The sequence below is a fragment of the Octodon degus genome, unplaced genomic scaffold, assembly GCF_000260255.1.
Source record: "Octodon degus isolate 3935 unplaced genomic scaffold, OctDeg1.0 scaffold00231, whole genome shotgun sequence".
Classification (NCBI taxonomy): Eukaryota; Metazoa; Chordata; class Mammalia; order Rodentia; family Octodontidae; genus Octodon; species Octodon degus.
In genome coordinates, this window is record NW_004524807.1 from 1492874 (window position 1) to 1512988 (window position 20115).

Genomic DNA, 20115 nt, shown 5'->3' on the forward strand with positions numbered 1-20115 from the left:
TCAGCAAACATGACTAGTGTTCTAGTAAATAAATCTCTACTATAAATTTTCTCTTTATAGTAGATTTCTGCATCAATTTCTGCTTGAGATTTTTAGAAGCATGTAATATCAGACTACTATGCTCAGTGGAAGACCTACTAGAACAGTAAAGATTTAGACAATCCCAGTATTTTTGGTGATTGATGTAACCAAGAATAACCAACTCTCACAAAATTAGAATAAAGATATGGAAGTTGCCTTATGTAGATTCGTAGTTATAGCACCCATAATAACCTTATTTTTGGTCAATACAGCCTGCATGGAGGGCGGGGCTGGCGCAGGATGTGATGCTAGAGATCAAACAATGGTCCCCTGCATCTGCCTAAGCTTACCTAAGCAGGCACTTTTGACCACTGAGCTATCTCACAGGCCCTGCCCCATAATGGCCTTTTAATACTGATAGGTGGCCTTAAGAGTTATAGCACATGAGAGACAGTATGGCAGTAATTGGTGTATCATCACAAACAGTAAGCATTTAGAAGACCAGAATGAGAGGCATTCCAAGCATGACCCTGCTATTACACATTGCTATCTTCAGTGCAGTTGCTTAGTTCACAGATATCAGCATAAATAGTTAGTCAGTGTGAGAATCTTAGCAGTTAACTGCTAGCTTTGAAAAATCTACTGAAGATACTTGGGATCATCGCTTTAACCATCTTCTGTGTATAAATTTATGGCTTTACACTTGTCATGTTTCCTAGCCTTTTTACTTGCCCTCTCTTGGTTGTCTAATCTTCGTTCTCACTTTGCTTTTAATTGTTATAACTCTCTATTTTTATTTCTTTTAAATTCTTAAACTAGGGAGACTATACGGTATTTACACCTGTGGGTCTGGTTTATTTCACTTATGAGTATCTTCAAATGGCATACACTTAAATATGAAGGCTTCAAGTTTATCATTCTTTCTAGCTGAGTAATACTCCATTGTATAAAAATAACACATCTTTTTCATCCATTCCTCAGGTCATGGGCATCTTGTTTGTTTCCAAGATTTGGCTATCACAAATTGTGCTGCTATAAACATAAGTACACATATATCACTATGATATAATATTTTCAATTTCTCTGGTAAAATTCCCAGTAGGGGGATAGCTGGTTAGAGTGGGATTTCCAGTCCTATTTTTTTAAGGAGTCTCCACGCTGATTTCCGTAATGGTGCAACTATTACTGCCATACTGTCTCTCAAGTCAATGTTTGTTTTAAAAAAAGGTAATAAATGAAAACAAGGGACAAGAAAAAATATCACAGGACTGTCCTGCTACAATGCTGTATATGGTTAGACTTCTAAACTTCTGTGTAAAAATATATAGTTGTTTATTCCTATTTTTAAAATAGTTTTTCATTTTTTAAATATTTTTCTTCATATTCTGTAGGGACTTAAAGTTTAACATATCAATACTTGATGGAAAATACCTGTTCCATGTTATGCCTAAGATGTTTGATATTCAGACAGAGAATGAGGTTAAGTTCAACTGCCTAGGTTGTATTGTAGGGTAATAATAACAAGCTTCCCTTCTGGAAGGTTAACAACCGAAATTTGAAGACTAAAAATTAGAGAAAAAGAAGGGCTTCAAGGACAGCCAACATTTGGCCCTCGCCTTTCAAGGTCAGTGAAGACTCAGGACATAGAAAAACCTGTACTGTAACTCCATGTAACTCAGTTGTGTCCCAAATTTTCTGATCAAGGAAATTATGGGGGTCTGGGGAGATGGCTTAGTAGAATAAGCTCTTCCCTGGCAAGTGGAGGGGCCTGAGTTTGATTCCCAGTTCTTCCAAACAAAAAAAAAAAAAGAGAGAGAGAGATTATCTGGCCACAGAGGAAAGTGATCAATGATGTAGAGTGTGCCTAAGGAGAGTCACATGGAGAGAAAACATTCTCTCAGGCTTTCACTGAAAGCAAATTGGTCAAGCAATGGCCATGACTCATCCACATGGCTGACACTGAAAAAGGATCTACAAATTGCAGTACAGAGTTTCAGGATAAATCCTGAGGGAATTTGACTGAACTTATCAGATACAAAAGCTACATTTCTTGTTATATAGGTCTTGTTTTATCTTGGCCTTAACCATCCAGCAGACAAGTATAAAAAGTAAAGCCATATTAATATGCTGAGCTGTAAAAGGCTCAAGTCAACAACTTCTGACATTGCCAGTCTTATGGAAAGCCCACTACTATTATGGACTACTGGTCTATATTGGAATATTTTCCTGAATTCACACACCTATAACATTTAAATGACAATGCAATACCCTTGTCTGACAAACTAAACAAAAAAAGGGGATACAAATGAACAACCATTTTGTATCCATATATTCAAAATAGTTAAGATAGATATGCAGCTACATTCTCTTAATTCAATGAATAGAAAGATTTGTTCTAATAGTGTTTGTGGACAGGATATCATGTCTACATCTTGTACAATGAATAACCACTATGACAACAATATGCAATGTATTAATTATTGAAACTGTCCTGCTAATCAATTTTGAAACTGTCTCATTGCTATTTGTTTCTCAATAAAATTCTTTTTAAAAAAGTTATAGCACCTAGCACCACAGACTTCAGGAATTGGCAAGATAATTATGTTTCTGTCAAACTAATCAGTGTGTAAATGATACAATTTTATCTGATGACTTCTAAGCTTTCTTCAAATATCATGAAGATTTGTTTGACTCAAACAAGGATTTAGGAATGAGAAGAAAATGAAAGGAGGCTCTGGGAAATATTCCTGGAGGGATATTTCTAATATGTGGCTATAATCACTAAGTTTTGAATATAATACCAAATGTGAAGAAAAAAATCTGTCATTGTTACTCCAGATGCAGTAAAAATGTCTCACTATTTCAAAAATCACCTAAAAGAAATTCCCTACTGGATGTTGAATCTGTTATTTTCTACAGTTCAAAGTGAGTTTTTCTGGAAACTGGCAAAATCATTAGCTCTCAGCTTTTAATCATGGCATAGGCAGGCTAGAAACTTCTCAATTTACAATGGGACTGGTAGAAAAATTCAACAGCAAAAGAAAGGACATTTAACTCTGAAGATTAAGTTGCATGAGCAACTATTCAAATGAATCAGTCATCCCTTCAGTTATTCTTTTTTTGAATTGTACCATCAAACTTCTAGAAATAAATCAAAGCATTTTATATTAATAATAGCAAACATAAAATGCCATTTTGTTTATTTTTATAATTGAGGCATTCATATCACCTACATGATACCTCCTAGTTAATTTCTTTTCAATTCTTTTTTCTTCGGTAGGACAGTTTCAATAATTAACACACTGCATACATTCTTCCTAGTGGTTTATTGCTCTACAAGATGTGGACATGATATCCTAGTTACAAACACTATTAGAACAAATCCCTCTATTCATTAACAGAATGTAACTATATATCTATCCTAACCACTTTGAATACACACATACAAAATGGACATTCATCTGCATCCCCTTTTTTCTGTTAAGTTCCGTTATTTGAATATTATTGGTGTATTAACTCAGCAAAATATTCTAAAAGAGCCCAGTAGTCCATAATAGTATTGGGTCTTCCGCTTCACTAGCAATGTCAGAAATTGTTGACCTGAGTCCCCTACAGCTCAGCATAACAGCATGACTTTACTTCTTATACTTCTTTTTTATACTTTTCTGTTGGATGGTTAAGACCAAGATAAATCAAGACCTATGAAACAAGAGTTGTAGCTTTTGGGTCTGATAAGGTCAGTCAAATCCCCTCAGGATTTATCCTGAGTTCTTGTACCTCAGATTGTAGATCCTTTGTCAGTCATGGCCATTGCTCGGCCAATGTGCTCTCTGTGAAAGCCTGAGAGAATGTTTTCTCTCCATGTGACTCTCCTTAGGCACACTCTACATCACTGATCACTTTCCTCTTTGGCCCCATAATCTCTTTGATTAGCAAATTTGGGACTCTACTGCCTCCTAGTTTATAAAAGCCCTGGGGATCTCTAGAATATTATGTACAGTGCCTATACAGAGAGATGTGTTAAACAATTTAAACAACACAAGTTGCATCATTAATGCCACACAGTTATTTTAGATCGAATATCACTTAATTTTAGAGGTAATTGGAAAGAATCATAACTATTGAGAGAAAAAATAAATAGGGCATTCATAGACTGACACAATGGGAAGTGCAAGCCATTTCTTTTAAAAATGTTAGTAGTTATTATAACTTATTTGAGGAAGCAGCATACTAAGAACTCATGCATCGCACAAAAGTTTGTAGAGATAACAATAAATGGATAGGAATATATGAGTATGTTAAGAAGACTCCCTGAGTCATGCTTTCTGCATTTGTTTTTCTGTAAATAAAACTAATCTCCACTAATAAATATTTGAATAATTGAATCCTTGCATAGTAAGGTTATTTATCTCATAAAAGTACAACAAAGGTGGGGTAGCCTTGTTGTGTGGCATCCACATAAATATTGATAGAACATTTGTTTTCTACACTGGGATAAATCCTTACCCCTCCTGAGTTTAGAGCTTTTGCGTAATGTCTGTTTCTGTAATTTCCTGACCATTTTGTAAGTACCACACTCTGAGTATCATCCACATACTTTCAGAATCTACAGTATGCAAAATTTTATTATTTTATAAATTTTACTGACATTTTAGGATCAAAGGAGGGGCACAAAAACAGCACTGATGTCCTGTGTAATACAGATACACAATATTGGGCTTAAACCTGACTCTGTCCTTTTGTCTGCTAAGCTGTGTTTTGTAGAAGTCAATGTAGCCATGCTCATTAGCTGCTGTACATTCATGTCAGTATGTAGATGAATAAAATGGATATTATGTCAGTATAGTTCTGTCTTCTGCTTTCATATTAAAATTGCTTATGGTTTTGATAAGATGATGCTGTTTTACTCTTTAAGTGCTATTAAAATATGTTCATATTCACATAAACTTCTAGAAAATGTATTTTAAAAAGTTGTGATCCTGGTCTTACACTTTGTTCAGGATTCAGGATACTTGGAACTAGTTAATGAATATTTCACATAATACTGACTATGTTCAATTTCATTTTCTTTAGTTTTGTGCTCATCGCTATAATTTATATCTTTTAATATAATGTTTTGTACACTAATTAGTAACTACAGTGCTCATAGTATAAAAATCTTCTGCATTCATGGGCATTTTAACCATCAATCAATAATACTGTTTGTTGATGAAATGGATATTTTTTTAGTTCCAAACAGAATGGGATAAGTCTGACTTATGATGCAAAAATAACTACTATTTGTGAATTCATTATCATACTAAGTATGTACTGTACAATAGTTTATTAGAATACATTCTGATTATACATAAGTAGGCTGTGCTATTTTATTTAGCCATAATGATGTTTAACATAAATGAGAGCACTTACTCTATTTGTTACCTTATCTCAAAGTGAATTCAATACAAGTATTCAAATTTTCATAGACTGCTATAATATTTATACCTTACTTTCACAAAGGTGTTGTGAATATGACTTTTATATGAAGAAGTTTGAAGGTGAAAATTTGAATACCTTTTTGTTTGATGAAATAGATGAACAGAACAATAGCATGTTTCTTAAATTCATAGCCCTAAGAAGATGCTCCGGAACTACCATGTAATATTCTGAGGATGGCCAGTGACATTTTTATTCTCTCACCTTTAAATTGGAAAACCAGAAAGTTTTCAAAGTATTACCCCACCTTTTATATATAAAAAGAATCAGTTTCAGCCATAGAGTTATCAAAAATTAATGGTCTGCGATTTGATATTGTGGTAAATTATATGATTGGTTATGTATTAAGATATATTAAATCAAAGTGTTACTGTAATTTTTCAGTCACATCCTCAGAGAAACAAGTCCAGCGTAGCACTGTCTGCATAGGCTGAGGGGACACTGGGATCACTGTGAGCTTTCCCTTTTCTCTCTACAGGCGGCTTCCTTGACTGTGGACTCGTGCTCTGAGAACCAAGAGCCAGGCTACTGCACCGTCAGTAATGTAGCACTTTCTGATGACTGGTGAGAAAAATTATTAATTTGATCTTTATTATTAATTGAAAATTTACAAGTACATATGTTTAACCACTTTTCTCATCTCTGTGACAAAATACCAGATAACTTCAATTTAAAGAAAGAGAGGTTTATTTTGCCTCACAGTTTGGAGAATTTCTGTTTCTTGTCTTTCTGGCTGAGTTGATCAGATCCATTTCCTAGTAGCAGTCAACCCCATAATCCTATCATGTTTTTAAGACTCCACTGGGGCTGGTGAGATGGCTCAGTGGTCTAAAGCACCTACTTAGAAGCAAGCTTAGCAAAGCACAGGGACCGCGGTTCAATCCCCCAGCACCACATGCCAGCCAGCCTCGCCCCCTGGTGGGCTGAGCTGGCCACACACACATACACACACACACACACACACACACACACACACACACACACAAATAAATATTAAAAAAAAAACCTTTAAAAAAAAAAAGACTCCACTATGTGTGCATGAGGCTCTTGGGTGATGTCTAGTTATGAACCATGACAACATACATTTTAAAATAATCATACTATTATAAATATTACGTAACATTTTTTTGACTTTTCTGAAAATATTTTTATACTATGATCACTGTAGTTACTAATTAGTGTACAAAACATTATATTAAAAGGTATAAATCACAGAGATGAGGACAAAACTAAAGTAAATGAAATTGAATGTAGTCAGTATTCTGTGAAATATTCATTAACTTGTTACATGCATCCTGAATCCTGAATGAAGTGTAAGACCAGCATCACAGCTTTTTAAAATACATTTTCTAGAAGTTTGTGTGAATATTAACATATTTTTCAATAGCACTTAAAGAGTAAAACAACATTATCTTATCTAAAGCATAAGCAATTTCAGTAGGAAAGTAGAAGACAAATATACTGACATAATCCATTTTATTCATCTACATACTGACATAATTTATGTCTGGAGACAAAGATCTACAATTTTAGCTAAATATTAGAATTGTTACTACTTCTGTGTATTTTGACTCTTCTTTACAATATATTTCTTCTTCCTGATTTAATATTGTTATACACACCAAATTTGGATACGTGAAGATAAAATTTTCATCAATGTTGTATTTGCTTTCTTGTTGCTTTTGCATAATATCTGACACCCACAAGTTAAGAAGGGAAGTTTTACTTTGCTTCACAGTTTGTAGAGGTTTTGGTTCATGGTCAGACGGCTATAAGGCAGGACAGCATTGCTGAGGGACATTACAAAGGAGAAATAGCTCATGGCATGGTAGATAGGAAACAAGAAGGAGGGAGCCAGACCCTTCCAGGCCACACCCAGTGACCCACCTTCTTCTGCGTTTGCTTCTCAGCATCACATTTAGCTATAAGCTCATCAGCGGGCTAAAGCATTCGTGAGCATCACACCCATAAGATCCAAACAACCAAAAGCCCGTCATGTGCACATGATGTTTTAGAGGGACACAGATATAAGCCATAATGATAGTTTCATATTTTTAATACCTAGAAAATCCAACAATCCTGTATGCATCTATTTGGAGGACATTTGTGAAATAAGGATTTTTTTTTTCTCTGAATGCCTTCAGGGCAGGTTTGGCTGGCTTGAGCTGTGGGGATTGAACCACAGCAACCTGAGCCTGACTGCTTGGTTGAAGCAGCCACATAAAGAACTGAGCTAAGGGGCAGGCCCTGACATTTGTGAACCTGTAACATTTTCCACTGAAATTTGGCAGAGTACCTTAATAAATGCAAGAAATATTCTCTCTCTCTAACCTTTTTTTTTGCTAGGAGGTCAAACCCAGAGCTTTGTGCAGGATAGGCAGCCCATAGCTGTGAGCTTCATTCTACAGCCCATACATTCACTCTTTATAATCCTAAAAGTTTTAGGTTCAGTTTAAGAATCTGAAGGGTTGGCACTCATGTTATTTTTTTTTCCTTTTTCACTTAGGACTCTTGATGTACAGGGAAATAGGGTCACAGTTGGAGGAATCAGATCGCTAGAGCCCATCCTGAAGAGGAGAGGACATGTGGAGAGCCATGACTTCATCGGCTGTGTGATGGAGCTTGCAGTCAATGGCAGGCCATTGGAACCCAGCCAGGCTCTGGCATCACAGGGCATCCTTGACCAGTATGGAGATTTTAGTTCTCATAATCTTAAATAAAAATTTCAAGCATTGTATATGTTAACTGAATATCAAAGATATATTTACTCTTCAGTAATCCCTAAGAGTCCCCAACATTTTATATTTTAAATTTTTTAAGTGAGAAAGTTTATTTGGCATGAAATGTAATATGCATTTAGAATACTTTTTCATTTTCTGGAGTCAAAGAAAAATATGTCCGTATACATGCTTTATTTTGTTAGCTTGAAGAGTTGGAAAGAAGATTAAATTAATTAATAGGCAAATCATCATACAGAAGTAGGCCTAGCACATTGAAATAAAACAAATAATTATCATGTATATATATATATATATATAACTGTAGTTGAAAACACATTGATATATATATATATATATATATATATATGAAAAATCTTGATACACCTATAAAAGATGCCTTCATTAATTGTAAACTAGGACATTTTATTTATTAATTAGTTGCCAAGCAATGACTTGGGAATTAGGAATGTTACATATTTTATCTTAAAATTATTATTTTCCATTGTAAATAGGAATAGTCAGAAAAAAATGTGTAAAAACTTATAATCAAAAAAGCACTCCAAAATAAATATCCTTTAGCTATATTTGTGAATGCCTAATATCTTTTTTTGTAACTGTTGAGTGTCATCATTGTTTCTAATTGTATTATAATATGAATAATGCTTTGATCAACATATTTTCCCAAAAATCCTTGTTGGTGTTTTTTGGGTCAGATCTTTAGAAATAAAATTGCAAACATAAAGCAAGGTTACTTTTTAATACTTACAAGTTAGCATTTCTATGCAATTGGTCACTTGCTTTTATTTTTCTATATATCATTGCTTTGACTCAATGTAACATAATTTCATTGTTGTTACTGATGCAGAGTTATGAGTGCTAACTCTTGTTAATACTTTGATGTGCTTTCTTCCACATCATTTTGCATGTTCACACAAATATATTTTTAAATATTGGTTTGGTTTTCAAAATATATTGTGAACATCTTTCATGTGAGAAACTGCTGAAAAAAAATCTTGTGTTGATCTTTGACTCCTCTTTCTGTATTATTTCGCATCCGATTCAGCGGCATCCAAAATGACATTTTTAAAACACAAGTCAGTTCTTGTCATTTCTCTGTTTAAAATGTTGCAGTAGTGCCCATCTGCTTAGAGAAAAGCTGAAGTTCTTACCCTGGCTGTAGGCTTTCCTAACCTGGCCCCTCCCTCAACCTCCTGACCGTATCTACTTACTCTTCTCGTTCACTCTGCTCCCAGGATGGTGGCACTTTGTGCACCTCAGGCATGGAGGTCTGCCCTCCGGCTGGGCCTTCTTCACTTACATTTCTCCTGCCCAAAGGTTCTCATTACCATACTTTGCTCTTCAACATTTTTAAGGTCTCCCTACCAATGAATCCTTCCTCCATGGTTTAATCTAGAGATGAGAAACCTTCCAATTTCCTTGTATAATTTCTGTTTTAATTTTTCCACAGTACTTTCGTTCTTTCTAACATACTACATGTTCAGCTTTTTCTTTGTTATTGTCTGCTTCTCCCATAGGGGAATGCATTATTCCATGAATGCATGATTTTTTTTTTCTTTCATCACTTCACCTCTATGCTTAAAATAGAACTTGGCATAGGAGCTTCTATTCAATAAGCCTTAATTGCATAAGCCTGTGTAATCAAATAAATACATGGCCTCCGTGTTACATTAAATGAAAGGTTTATTTGACCAGGTAGGTTGCTTGAATAAGAATTAATTTCAGAAAGAAATTGTCACCTCTTTTTGCCGTTTTCATTAAGGTGCTATGTTTATTTAGTCTTCTGTTTTAATATGAGGGTGACAATGTTGTAGTCAATCTCTAGTTTTATTAGTTGCTCCAAATATAGTTGTAACTTGAGTTTCAATAACTGAGTGCCTGAAATTAAACTGGTTTATAAAAGTTTATATCTGTTTTTAGCAAACATTCTCCTACCCTGTTTGTACTTCATGGCTCTTTTCGTGACTTTATTGTAGATGTCCTAGACTGGAAGGCGCTTGTACTCGCAACCCCTGCCAACATGGCGGCACATGCACGGACTTCTGGTCATGGCAGCAATGTCACTGTAAAGAAGGGCTCACTGGGAAGTACTGTGAGAAATGTGCGTGAGCTGTTTCACCATCCACTGAAAGTTATAATAATCAAGGAAGTGCAAATATGTGTGTTTAAATATATAATTGAATTTTAATAATTATGACTTCATTCTAAATATTGAAAATATTAAGCATGCAACAATAGAGGCTATATTCTAAATTCAAGCTGTGGTTTTTTATCACCTAACATTAGGGAGTATTACTCTGACTAATGGTCAACACTTGGTACAAAAGTATACACAACAAGTCATGGAATGAGCAATGAGATAAGAATACCATGTTACAGGAATTGATTAAAATAAAGGTGATGTTTTCATTTTAACACACAGTGAACTGGAATTGGCTTTGACTTTCCTTTTTAAATCATTTTATTATGGCTGGGGAGATAGCTTGATAGTCTAAGTGCCTGCCTGGCAAGCACAAGGAGCCAGGTTTGATCCCTGGTACCTCACATCATGCCATCTCTGGAACTCCTGGCCTGCTGGGCTGGCCACCTGAACCTGACTTGTTGGCACATGCTTGTAATCCCAGAGCCGGGGGAGCTGAGACAGGAAGATCACTGTGAGTCTGAGTTGAGTAGTGAGACCCTGTATGAAATAAATGAATGAATGAATGAATGAATGAATGAATGAATAAATACATCCTTTCATTAGTTAGTTGTCTTCTAAGTTCCACTTTCATTGTTAATGAGACTTTAATAATCTCCAAACCACCATTAGAAAATGGTGTTCTCTAATTTCTTTCTTTTATTTATTTATTTTTTAAATAGCAGAAGGATTTTTTTTTGATGGCTCAGAATGCTTTCAGGGCAGGTTTGACTGGCTTGAGTTCTGGGTATCGAACCACAGCAACCTGGGCCTCACTGCTTTGTTTAAGCAGCCACTTAAATAACTGAGCTAAGGGCCAGGCCCCCATTTAAAATTTTGGGTTCTTTTTTTTTTGGCGGAACCGGGGTTTGAACTTAGGCCCTTGTGCTTGCCAGGCAAGTGTTTATTCTACTGAGCCATCTTCCCGGCCCCATAACTGAGCTAAGGGGCAGGCCCCCAGTGTGTCCTCTAATTTCAAGCCAGACAGTCTGCAGAATACCTCTAATGGAAACTCTTTTATGACAATTTTGCTTTATTTTCAAGTAAATGATTATGACTTAATTTAGCTTCAGATATCTGATTGCTTTTCAAGGAATAAGTTGACTCCATTATGAAAATGAATAGTATTTCAGGATAACATTTAGTGTATAATTCAATACAAAGATCTTCATAGCAGAATGACAATATTTAATTTGGATATAATAAAAATATAGAAAAAGTATATTGTTATATATTTATTTACATTAATAATGAGGAATAATTAGGAAACCTGTTAATCTGGAGTATGAGTAAATCATTGGCTTTAGAAATGTCTGAGATTTATTTTCTTAAATCAAAAACACATTGTATTTTAAGATTTTACCTGTTAAATGTATATTATTCACTATTAAGATTTTCTTTCTGGGCTGGGGAGATAGCTCAGTGGAATAAGTACTTGCCTGGCAATTGCAAGGTCCTGAGTTCAATACCTGGTACCACCAAAAAATAAATTTGTTTTTCTCATTTTCTTTATCTCCTTTAACTATGTTATTATTTACCGTATCTCAGAATTCTTTATTTCTAGACTCTGCACACTTTGGAGGTGATCATAAATTATACTAATACATAACTGGTGATACAAGCTGATAAATCAAACTATATGATTACAGACAATAAATTTAGTTTCTAATGTAAATATTTCTGCATAAATTTTTGTCCAAAATTTTAAACATCAAAAATAAGAGCACCAAATATTAATTATCAGAAGTTATTTTTAACTAAGAAAACATAGTGATTAAGGAATTTTGTAAATGCAGTGAAATTGATTAGAATCAAACATTTCAAGTGCTTATTTTCAACAGGTGGCTATGTCTTCAAATATTCATGCTTCATCTCATGTGCCAAATATTTCCCAAATGATTAATGACTGTCATAAAATATTTCATATTTCATGGTTCTGCAATGAATTTAAGGATTTGAAATAAATTCACATATTAATTCAAAAACAGAAAAGTTTATTTCTGCCAGAGGGATTGGATGATAGTAATCCCCCAATTTTTTTGTTTTTATTAATTTTTTCTTAATTTTATTTATTTATTTTTGTGTGTATGTGTGTGTGGCCAGCTCAGCCCACCAGGGGGCGGGGCTGGTTGGCATGTGGTGCTGGGGGATTGAACCGTGGTCCCTGTGCTTTACTTGTTCTAAGTAGGTGCTTTAGACCACTGAGCCATCTCACCAGCCCTAATCCCCAAATTTTAATGTCTTCCTTGTTCTCCTTCTTGGAGAGTCTTGTGTAACTCTCCCCGAGGATGCTCTCATTTTCCCTTTCTTTGTTTGCTTTCAGCTATTACTCCTGACACGGCCCTGTCTTTAGAAGGCAAAGGACGCCTGGACTACCACATGAGCCAGAGCGAGAAGCGGGACTACCTGCTAAGACAGAGCATGCGAGGCGCCGGGGCGGAGCCTTTTGGGGTGAGCTCCCTGGAAGTGAGGTTCAGGACAAGGAGTGAGAACGGCATTTTAATCCATATCCAAGAAAGCAGCAACTACACTACCGTGAAGGTAAGATAAAAGCTAATAGTGACTTCACTTGATCGGACTGCGTGCAGCGTCATGACTTAAATCATTTTTCTGTCCTTTCGTTTACAAGCTCTTAGAATTCTGACCTGTGCCAGGCGCTTTTCCAGTGTCATCTATCCTAACTATTCCCAAGCATCAGAGATGCAAATGGGTTGGATTCAACTCACTTTTCTTTTGGTTTTAAAGTTGTCAGAAAGCCCAACACAGAAATAGTTTTGGGGAATATATTTTGTCTAATAAAATTTTATGTTGCTTCCTCCTTACCTTTAAGTAAATGAAAACAAAAAAGGTAATGTGCTTTTGTATCTTTGTTTTCTATGCATTTGTTCAGGGTCTATAGGGTCTCACTACACAGCTCGGCTTCATAGTGATCTCCTGTTTTCAGCCTCCCATGTGCTGGGACTGAAGGCACGTGCCACCACTCCCAGTCTCAATTGCTGCCTCAGTGCGCCCTGGGGGCAGGGCCAACACAGCATGCAGGGGATTGAACCCCCAGCCCTGCATCTGCCTAAGCAGGTGCTTTAGTCCGCTGAGCTATCTGGCTGGCCCATAATTATATCTTTGAAATGAAAGATATTTCTGCCCAAGAATTATTTTAAAGACTAACATGCGTATATTATTTGGTAGGATTAGAATAAAGAGAGACTAATACTATAATTTTTTATTGATTATATTCACTGAAAGTACATTAAAAGCAAAGTAAAGAAGTGCAGAAAGAGTAGAGCATTATCTACAAGAACCAGTTTTGTATGTTTTGAGAGGCCTTGACACAGAGGTCTGTGCTTTATCTGTTAAGCTGTGCCAAGTCCTCGTGCCATTTAAGTGACATATGAAATATCTCTCAGTGTTATCTCTGTACACCAAGGAATTCAGGCAAAATACAATGTGGTTGCAGAAGTCAAACAGAATTTTTTCTTCCTTCTGAAGTTGAATGTCAGGATCCATTCTCGTCACCATACATTCTTGCATTTCCAAGAGGACTGCAGCAGGCAACTTCTGAAGATTTTGTTGCATCTGTATTCACCACTCACAGAGAGATGATTTTCCTGAAGGCAGAGTAACTGCTTGGTAATAACAATGACTAGAGGAACCAAGATGCACATTTTGCTTTGAAAGCTTTGAAAAGCAGCTTCTCAGAGAATAAGAGGATTGGAAAGTAAAGTGAATAGATGAACCTAAAAGCCAGGAAGTTAAATTAAATAGAGTCACAGAAAGTAGTTCTTCTCAGCAGGCAACTTATTTGAGAGACAGGAATGTCACTTCTAAAGGCTAGGAAACCACTTCCAGTGCACTGTTGCTCCTCAGTTAGCTTATCAGTTACTACTGCAGCAACTCCATTGTCCCCCCTTTTCTTTGGGTGGGATGTCACCTAGTGACCTTTTCCTTCTCTTTTCCTACATTTTCCTTGTTCTGACTCATCCTTTCACATCGGCATGCTGACACAAGCACACACACACACACACACACACACACACACACAAGGGGAGAGAGAGCATTGGATAAAGGGGGCTATGTAGTTAAGGTAAGCAGAGGTGACAGGAGGGCTCGCTGTGGGCAGAGAGCTGAATATGTTCTCTACATAGGTTCTACTTGATCAGTTAGGAATGTTTCAGAGAGAAATCTAGAAGCAAAGCATATTTATGTGTAATTTTATTGCTTCTTTGTTTGTTTATTTATTTTTACTGGGAATTGAACTCAGGACCTCGTGCTTGCCTGGTGGGCACTGTGCCACTGAGCTACATCCCTGGCCTGTTCCCACTATATTTAAAACATTTTGCAAACTTCTGCTCATGGTATATCTTGTGGCTCCACATGTACAGTTCTTTAATGACAGTCAGATGTTGGCCTTTGTTTCTACTCCAAATCAGTTCTACTGTTTTGCTTTATTTGTGTGAGTGAAGATAGAGAATTGGAACAGGGATGCAGTGTGCTACACAACTCAAAATAAATAAACAGAATACTATGTAAATAAATAGAATAGTGAAGTGGTTGGTAGTCAGGAAGGACAGACGTGGTAGATGGAGTGTTATTAGGACAAAGAAAAACCTTCATAATATCATAATTGGAAGCTGGATTCTTGCTCATCTTGCTCTGATTCCATGGTGTATCCCAAATGCTCTTTCATCAGAAACTAATTGAATCAAAAGATGACATGATGTGATTAAGTGAACGAGAAAGCCTGAGCTAAGTGAAGGCCCCTTTTTCCAAAGAGGGATCAGACTGTAACTAAAAAGGCATTGCTATTTTTATTTAATGTCATCAGTTGTCACTCTTTTGATGAAATGTTATTGTCATTTAACTAGAATCTTTTCCTTTTTTTCCCCTGACTTTGAAATATATTGAGATCTGGAAAAATTGTTTTAATAAAATATTACTATATGACTAACGTATGTAAATATGTTAGGCATATTTTCCACAAAGTACAAGTGAAGTGATTTTTAGTTCTACCAGATGTGTTTGTTGCATGTAGAAATAACATTTGATCTGAGTGACAAAATAAACTGATCCATCTTTTCATTCCCATCATTGGCGGCACAGGGCCACTTCTTCCTTTTGCCAAAACACCAGCTTTATCTGGCAGTTGCTATGAGATTATGCTCCCTAAACTAAAAGTACATCTTGCCTCATAAATTATTTCATTTCTGAAGTAGTTTACTCATAATACTGGAAACTTGGTGGCTGGAAACTGGAGCAGGAGCATCTTGTTACCCAATGTTCAACTGGGTGAAGGGAAAGAAACCAAATATCCCTTAGATAAATGGAAAAGACAGCCAAAGCAAAGACATGCCCAGACACCTCATCATTAAGAGTTCCCTATTTCTTCATCCATCCTTTTCCATGTCAAAAGTGATATAAATAAGTAATAGACATCATTTTGTCCTAAACTTTCAGTATTTAATAAATGAGAGGCAAAAACATTTATTTTTATCTTCAGTTTTACAACTATGCTTCTTTTATAGGTGAGCATTTGTTTTTCATTTTGGGGTGGTTGTAACATTTTTTTTTTGTCACTGGGCCTCTTTTGAACTGAGCAATACAATACACCAGCCAGTGCCACTGAGATATAACTACAAAATAGTATACTTACTTAATAGAGCTCTTCATTCTGTCATTATCTTCTCTAGTGTTCTGGTGAATAATTATCTGAATGTGAAGTTGTTATGCATAAATACAAGAATACTTTGAGAACTATCAAAACTAATAAGCATAAATTTATGTATCACCCCAAATTATATGGACAGCATCTACGAGTATCTCATAATATCATGACTCTTCAACAATTCCACTGCTTCTACTTGATCAATATTTAGGATTTTATTCCATTAAATATTCTTATTTAACCATACTGTCCTTTGATTGTGCATTATTTTTAATATCTTTCACAGGTCAAAAATGGCAAAGTACACTTTACGTCAGATGCAGGAATTGCTGGGAAAGTGGAGAGAAATATTCCTGAAGTATATGTTGCAGATGGCCACTGGCACACTTTCCTAATAGGGAAGAATGGAACTGCCACAGTCTTGTCCATCGACAGAATATATAACAGAGATATCACTCACCCTACTCAGGATTTTGGTGGCCTCGATGTGCTTACCATATCTCTTGGCGGCATTCCGCCCAATCAAGCTCATCGAGATCCTCACACAGGTAAAGGCTTGGTTCAGAAGGGTCATAAAGGAAAGAAAAATTGTTACTTGAAGAGTAGCTGATTTTTGTGAGTGAATAAAATTGTGTAGCATGAATCTCATTTTCAATGCAATTTTATTTTAATACAATTTATTTGACTATAGCTATTGCATTTCTGATACTCAGTTATTAATATTCTAAGGCTATCACAGCTGCCTTTAAAACTTGTGTCAGAAATTATTAGCCATCAGCTGCACTGCTCAAATATATACCTGTACTGTGCTTGTCTACCAAGCATTACTTTGTCCATCTACTGTGTGGTTCGCTGACAGTCACTTCCCCCCAAGCATACATGAAACAGGGTAAAAATGTCAACCAGTCCATCCATGAACAGTTTGTGCTGTCCTAAGTGATGTCAACAAAGAATGTAGACTTTTAAGAGTTTTTTTTTTTTTTTTCCGGGGATTGAACTCAGGACCCTGCCCTTGCCAGGCAAGTGCTTATTCTACTGAGCTATCACCCCAGTCCCATTAAGAGATTTTGAAGTGGTTGGGATAGATATATAGTTGCATTCTCTTAATGAATAGAATGATTTTTTCTAATGGTGTTTGTAAGTAGGATCACAAGTCTGCATCTTGTACAGCAATTAACCACTAAGAAGAATATATGCAGTGTATTATTTGTTGAAACTGTACTTTCGATTTGATTTGAAACTGTCTCATTGCTATATGTTTATCAATAAAACTTTGAAAAGAAAAAAAAAAGAGAGATTTTGAAAGAAAGAGAGGAGGAAAGGGAAACCTACCTGAGAAATTTACATGTGCATTTAAATCTCCATGAGGAGGGTAAGGAGAAAAAAGTAAGAAAGATTAATTTATATTGAAGGGAGTTTAAAAACTAAAGTAAGCCAAAGTTGGAGAATACAGCACATTAGTGGCTGGTGTCTGAGTTAAAATGTGAAACTGGAGAAAAAAGCTGTGCATGTTAAATCAAATTGTTATTTTTCTCTTACTTGTACAACAGTGGGAGGTTGTTAAAAAAATATTAAGCCCATATCAGCAAGACTAGATATGCATAGTAGCAAAGGTCTTCCAGGTTGCAAGATAGAAAATAATGCAGAACTAGACTGAGTGGATTTGCAGAAATCACCTGGAAAGGAGCACCAGTAACCTGGGCAGAGTATCCATTGTCTGAGCTTCAACTAACAAGATGGCAGGGAGGAGAAATATGTAGACAGTCAAGAAGTAGCATTCAAGGAACCAAAACTGAACAAACTGTTGGTGATTTTGGTAAAACTCAGAAATTTCTGGCTTGAAACTCAAGGATGGTTAGAGCCACCTTGCGAGGGAACTGCAGAAGAATCCAAAAGCAGGTCTCTGGAAAATATCAACAGTTTGTTCTGAAAAATGTTGAGTTTAAAGTACTATTGAGAAAGCCCTTTGGGTAGATAGCTGAAACTCAGAAGAAGAATTATGCTGGAAATATACAGTAAGGATTTTCAGGATGGAACTTGGGTATGCCCCTCAACATGAGGACTAGAATGGGAAGAAAGCCCAGGGCCTGGCCTTGAATGACTCCACATTCACTTAGAGGAGAAAGAGTAAGAACAGGAGACAAAGTAATAGGAAGAGCTTCAGAAATATAGAACAACAATAGGAAATGTCTCCAAAACCTATCACTAAAGTCTATGTCAAAAGAATGTATGGAGATGGAATTGACATTTGGGTGGAATGGTCCTTGTTACTCAGAAATGTCAACAGCCATAGTAAACTCAAATCTAATGAAGCATTTCACTTTCTATTTTACCATTATCATCCTTAAGGAGTCATTTTTCTGATCCCTCCCATCTCTACCTCATGAAATGTTGATGTCCCATTACACCCTCTGTTCACAGTTCAGCTGCCAGCAACCAATGTTAAGAGCTATCTTCCGCTCTTCATGAGCCTGTGCTTGCATTCTTGAGAAGCATATTATGTCCGTTAGACAATGCATGATCTGGTAGTTGAAACTATCTGAGTTTTCTGCTGTTGTTGTTGTTGTTTACTTCTCAAAAAAAATAAATTTGAGTTCAATGTATGTAATTTTTGGTAAATGGGCTACAAAAATAGGACAAATAAATAACTGAATAGATGAAAGAAAGAGACAAAGTAAATCCAGCGTGTCTGGGTCTTTCCTAATCTTCAGCACATGCAAGATCTAAGCTATCTGCTCTGTGTTTTGTCGGAGACCTTAGGCGTCTGTGCTAAATTGCATCAGGAAATGGACAGATTTCCCGCCTTTGCATGGGAGGGTGACTTGGGAGCTGTGTTTTCTAAGCTCCTCTGGGGTGACTGTGATGATCCTTGGGGTGCAGTGTTTAAGCCTCCGCTTTGCTGTTTCTTCCCTACAGGTTTCGATGGCTGCATTGCCTCAGTGCTGTATGGGGGAGAGAGCCTCCCGTTCAGTGGGAAGCACAGCTTGGCCTCCATCTCCAAAACGGATCCCTCTGTGAAGATTGGCTGTAGGGGCCCCAATATCTGTGCCAGCAACCCCTGCTGGGGCGACTTACTGTGCATCAATCAGTGGTTCGCCTACAAGTGTGTGCCCCCGGGTGACTGTGCCTCCCACCCTTGCCAGAACGGGGGCAGCTGCGAACCAGGCCTGCACTCTGGCTTCACCTGCAGCTGCCCGGAGTCGCACACAGGGAGGACGTGTGAGACGGTGGTGGCCTGTCTCGGAGTCCTCTGTCCTCAGGGGAAGGTGTGCAAGGCTGGAAGTCCTGGCGGGCACGTGTGTGTGCCAAGTCAGGGCCCGGAAGAGCTCTCGCTGCCGCTTTGGGCAGTGCCTGCCATCGTGGGCAGCTGCGCCACGGTCCTGGCTCTCCTGGTCCTGAGCCTGATTCTGTGCAATCAGTGTAGAGGGAGGAAGGCCAAGAACCCCAAGGGTGAGAAGAAACCGAAGGAGAAGAAGAAAAAGGGCAGCGAGAATGTGGCTTTCGACGACCCGGACAACATCCCCCCTTATGGGGATGACATGACGGTGCGGAAGCAGCCGGAAGGCAACCCAAAACCCGACATCATCGAGAGAGAAAACCCCTACCTTATCTACGACGAGACGGACCTCCCTCCCGGTTCGGAGACAGTCCCAAGTGCGCCACTGGCGTCCCCGGAGCAGGAGATCGAGCACTACGACATCGACAACGCCAGCAGCATCGCGCCGTCCGACGCGGACATCATCCAGCACTACAAGCAGTTCCGCAGCCACACGCCCAAGTTCTCCATCCAGCGGCACAGCCCGCTGGGCTTCGCGCGCCAGTCGCCCATGCCGCTGGGCGCCAGCAGCCTCACCTACCAGGCGCCCTACGGCCCGGGGCTGCGGACCGGCTCGCTCAGCCACTCGGCCTGCCCGACGCCCACGCCGCTGTCCCGCCACAGCCCGGGGCCCTTCTCCAAGGCCTCCACCTTCTACCGCGGCAGCCCGGCCCGCGAGCTGCACCTCCCGCTGCGGGACGGCGGCGCCCTGGAGGCGCCCGGGGGC

General features: G+C 37.7%; 1 protein-coding gene across 1 annotated transcript in view; it reads left to right on the top strand.

Moving 5' to 3' along the window:
- Positions 1 to 20115, top strand: part of Fat4 (FAT atypical cadherin 4) — a 212688-nt gene that overhangs the window by 190683 nt on the left and 1890 nt on the right. Inside the window, exons 12-17 of the mRNA XM_023705874.1 lie at positions 5975 to 6060; positions 8003 to 8182; positions 10211 to 10335; positions 12737 to 12954; positions 16359 to 16620; positions 18989 to 20111. Of these exons, the coding sequence (XP_023561642.1) occupies positions 5975 to 6060; positions 8003 to 8182; positions 10211 to 10335; positions 12737 to 12954; positions 16359 to 16620; positions 18989 to 20111 (1994 nt within the window). The remainder of the gene's footprint in view (positions 1 to 5974; positions 6061 to 8002; positions 8183 to 10210; positions 10336 to 12736; positions 12955 to 16358; positions 16621 to 18988; positions 20112 to 20115) is intronic.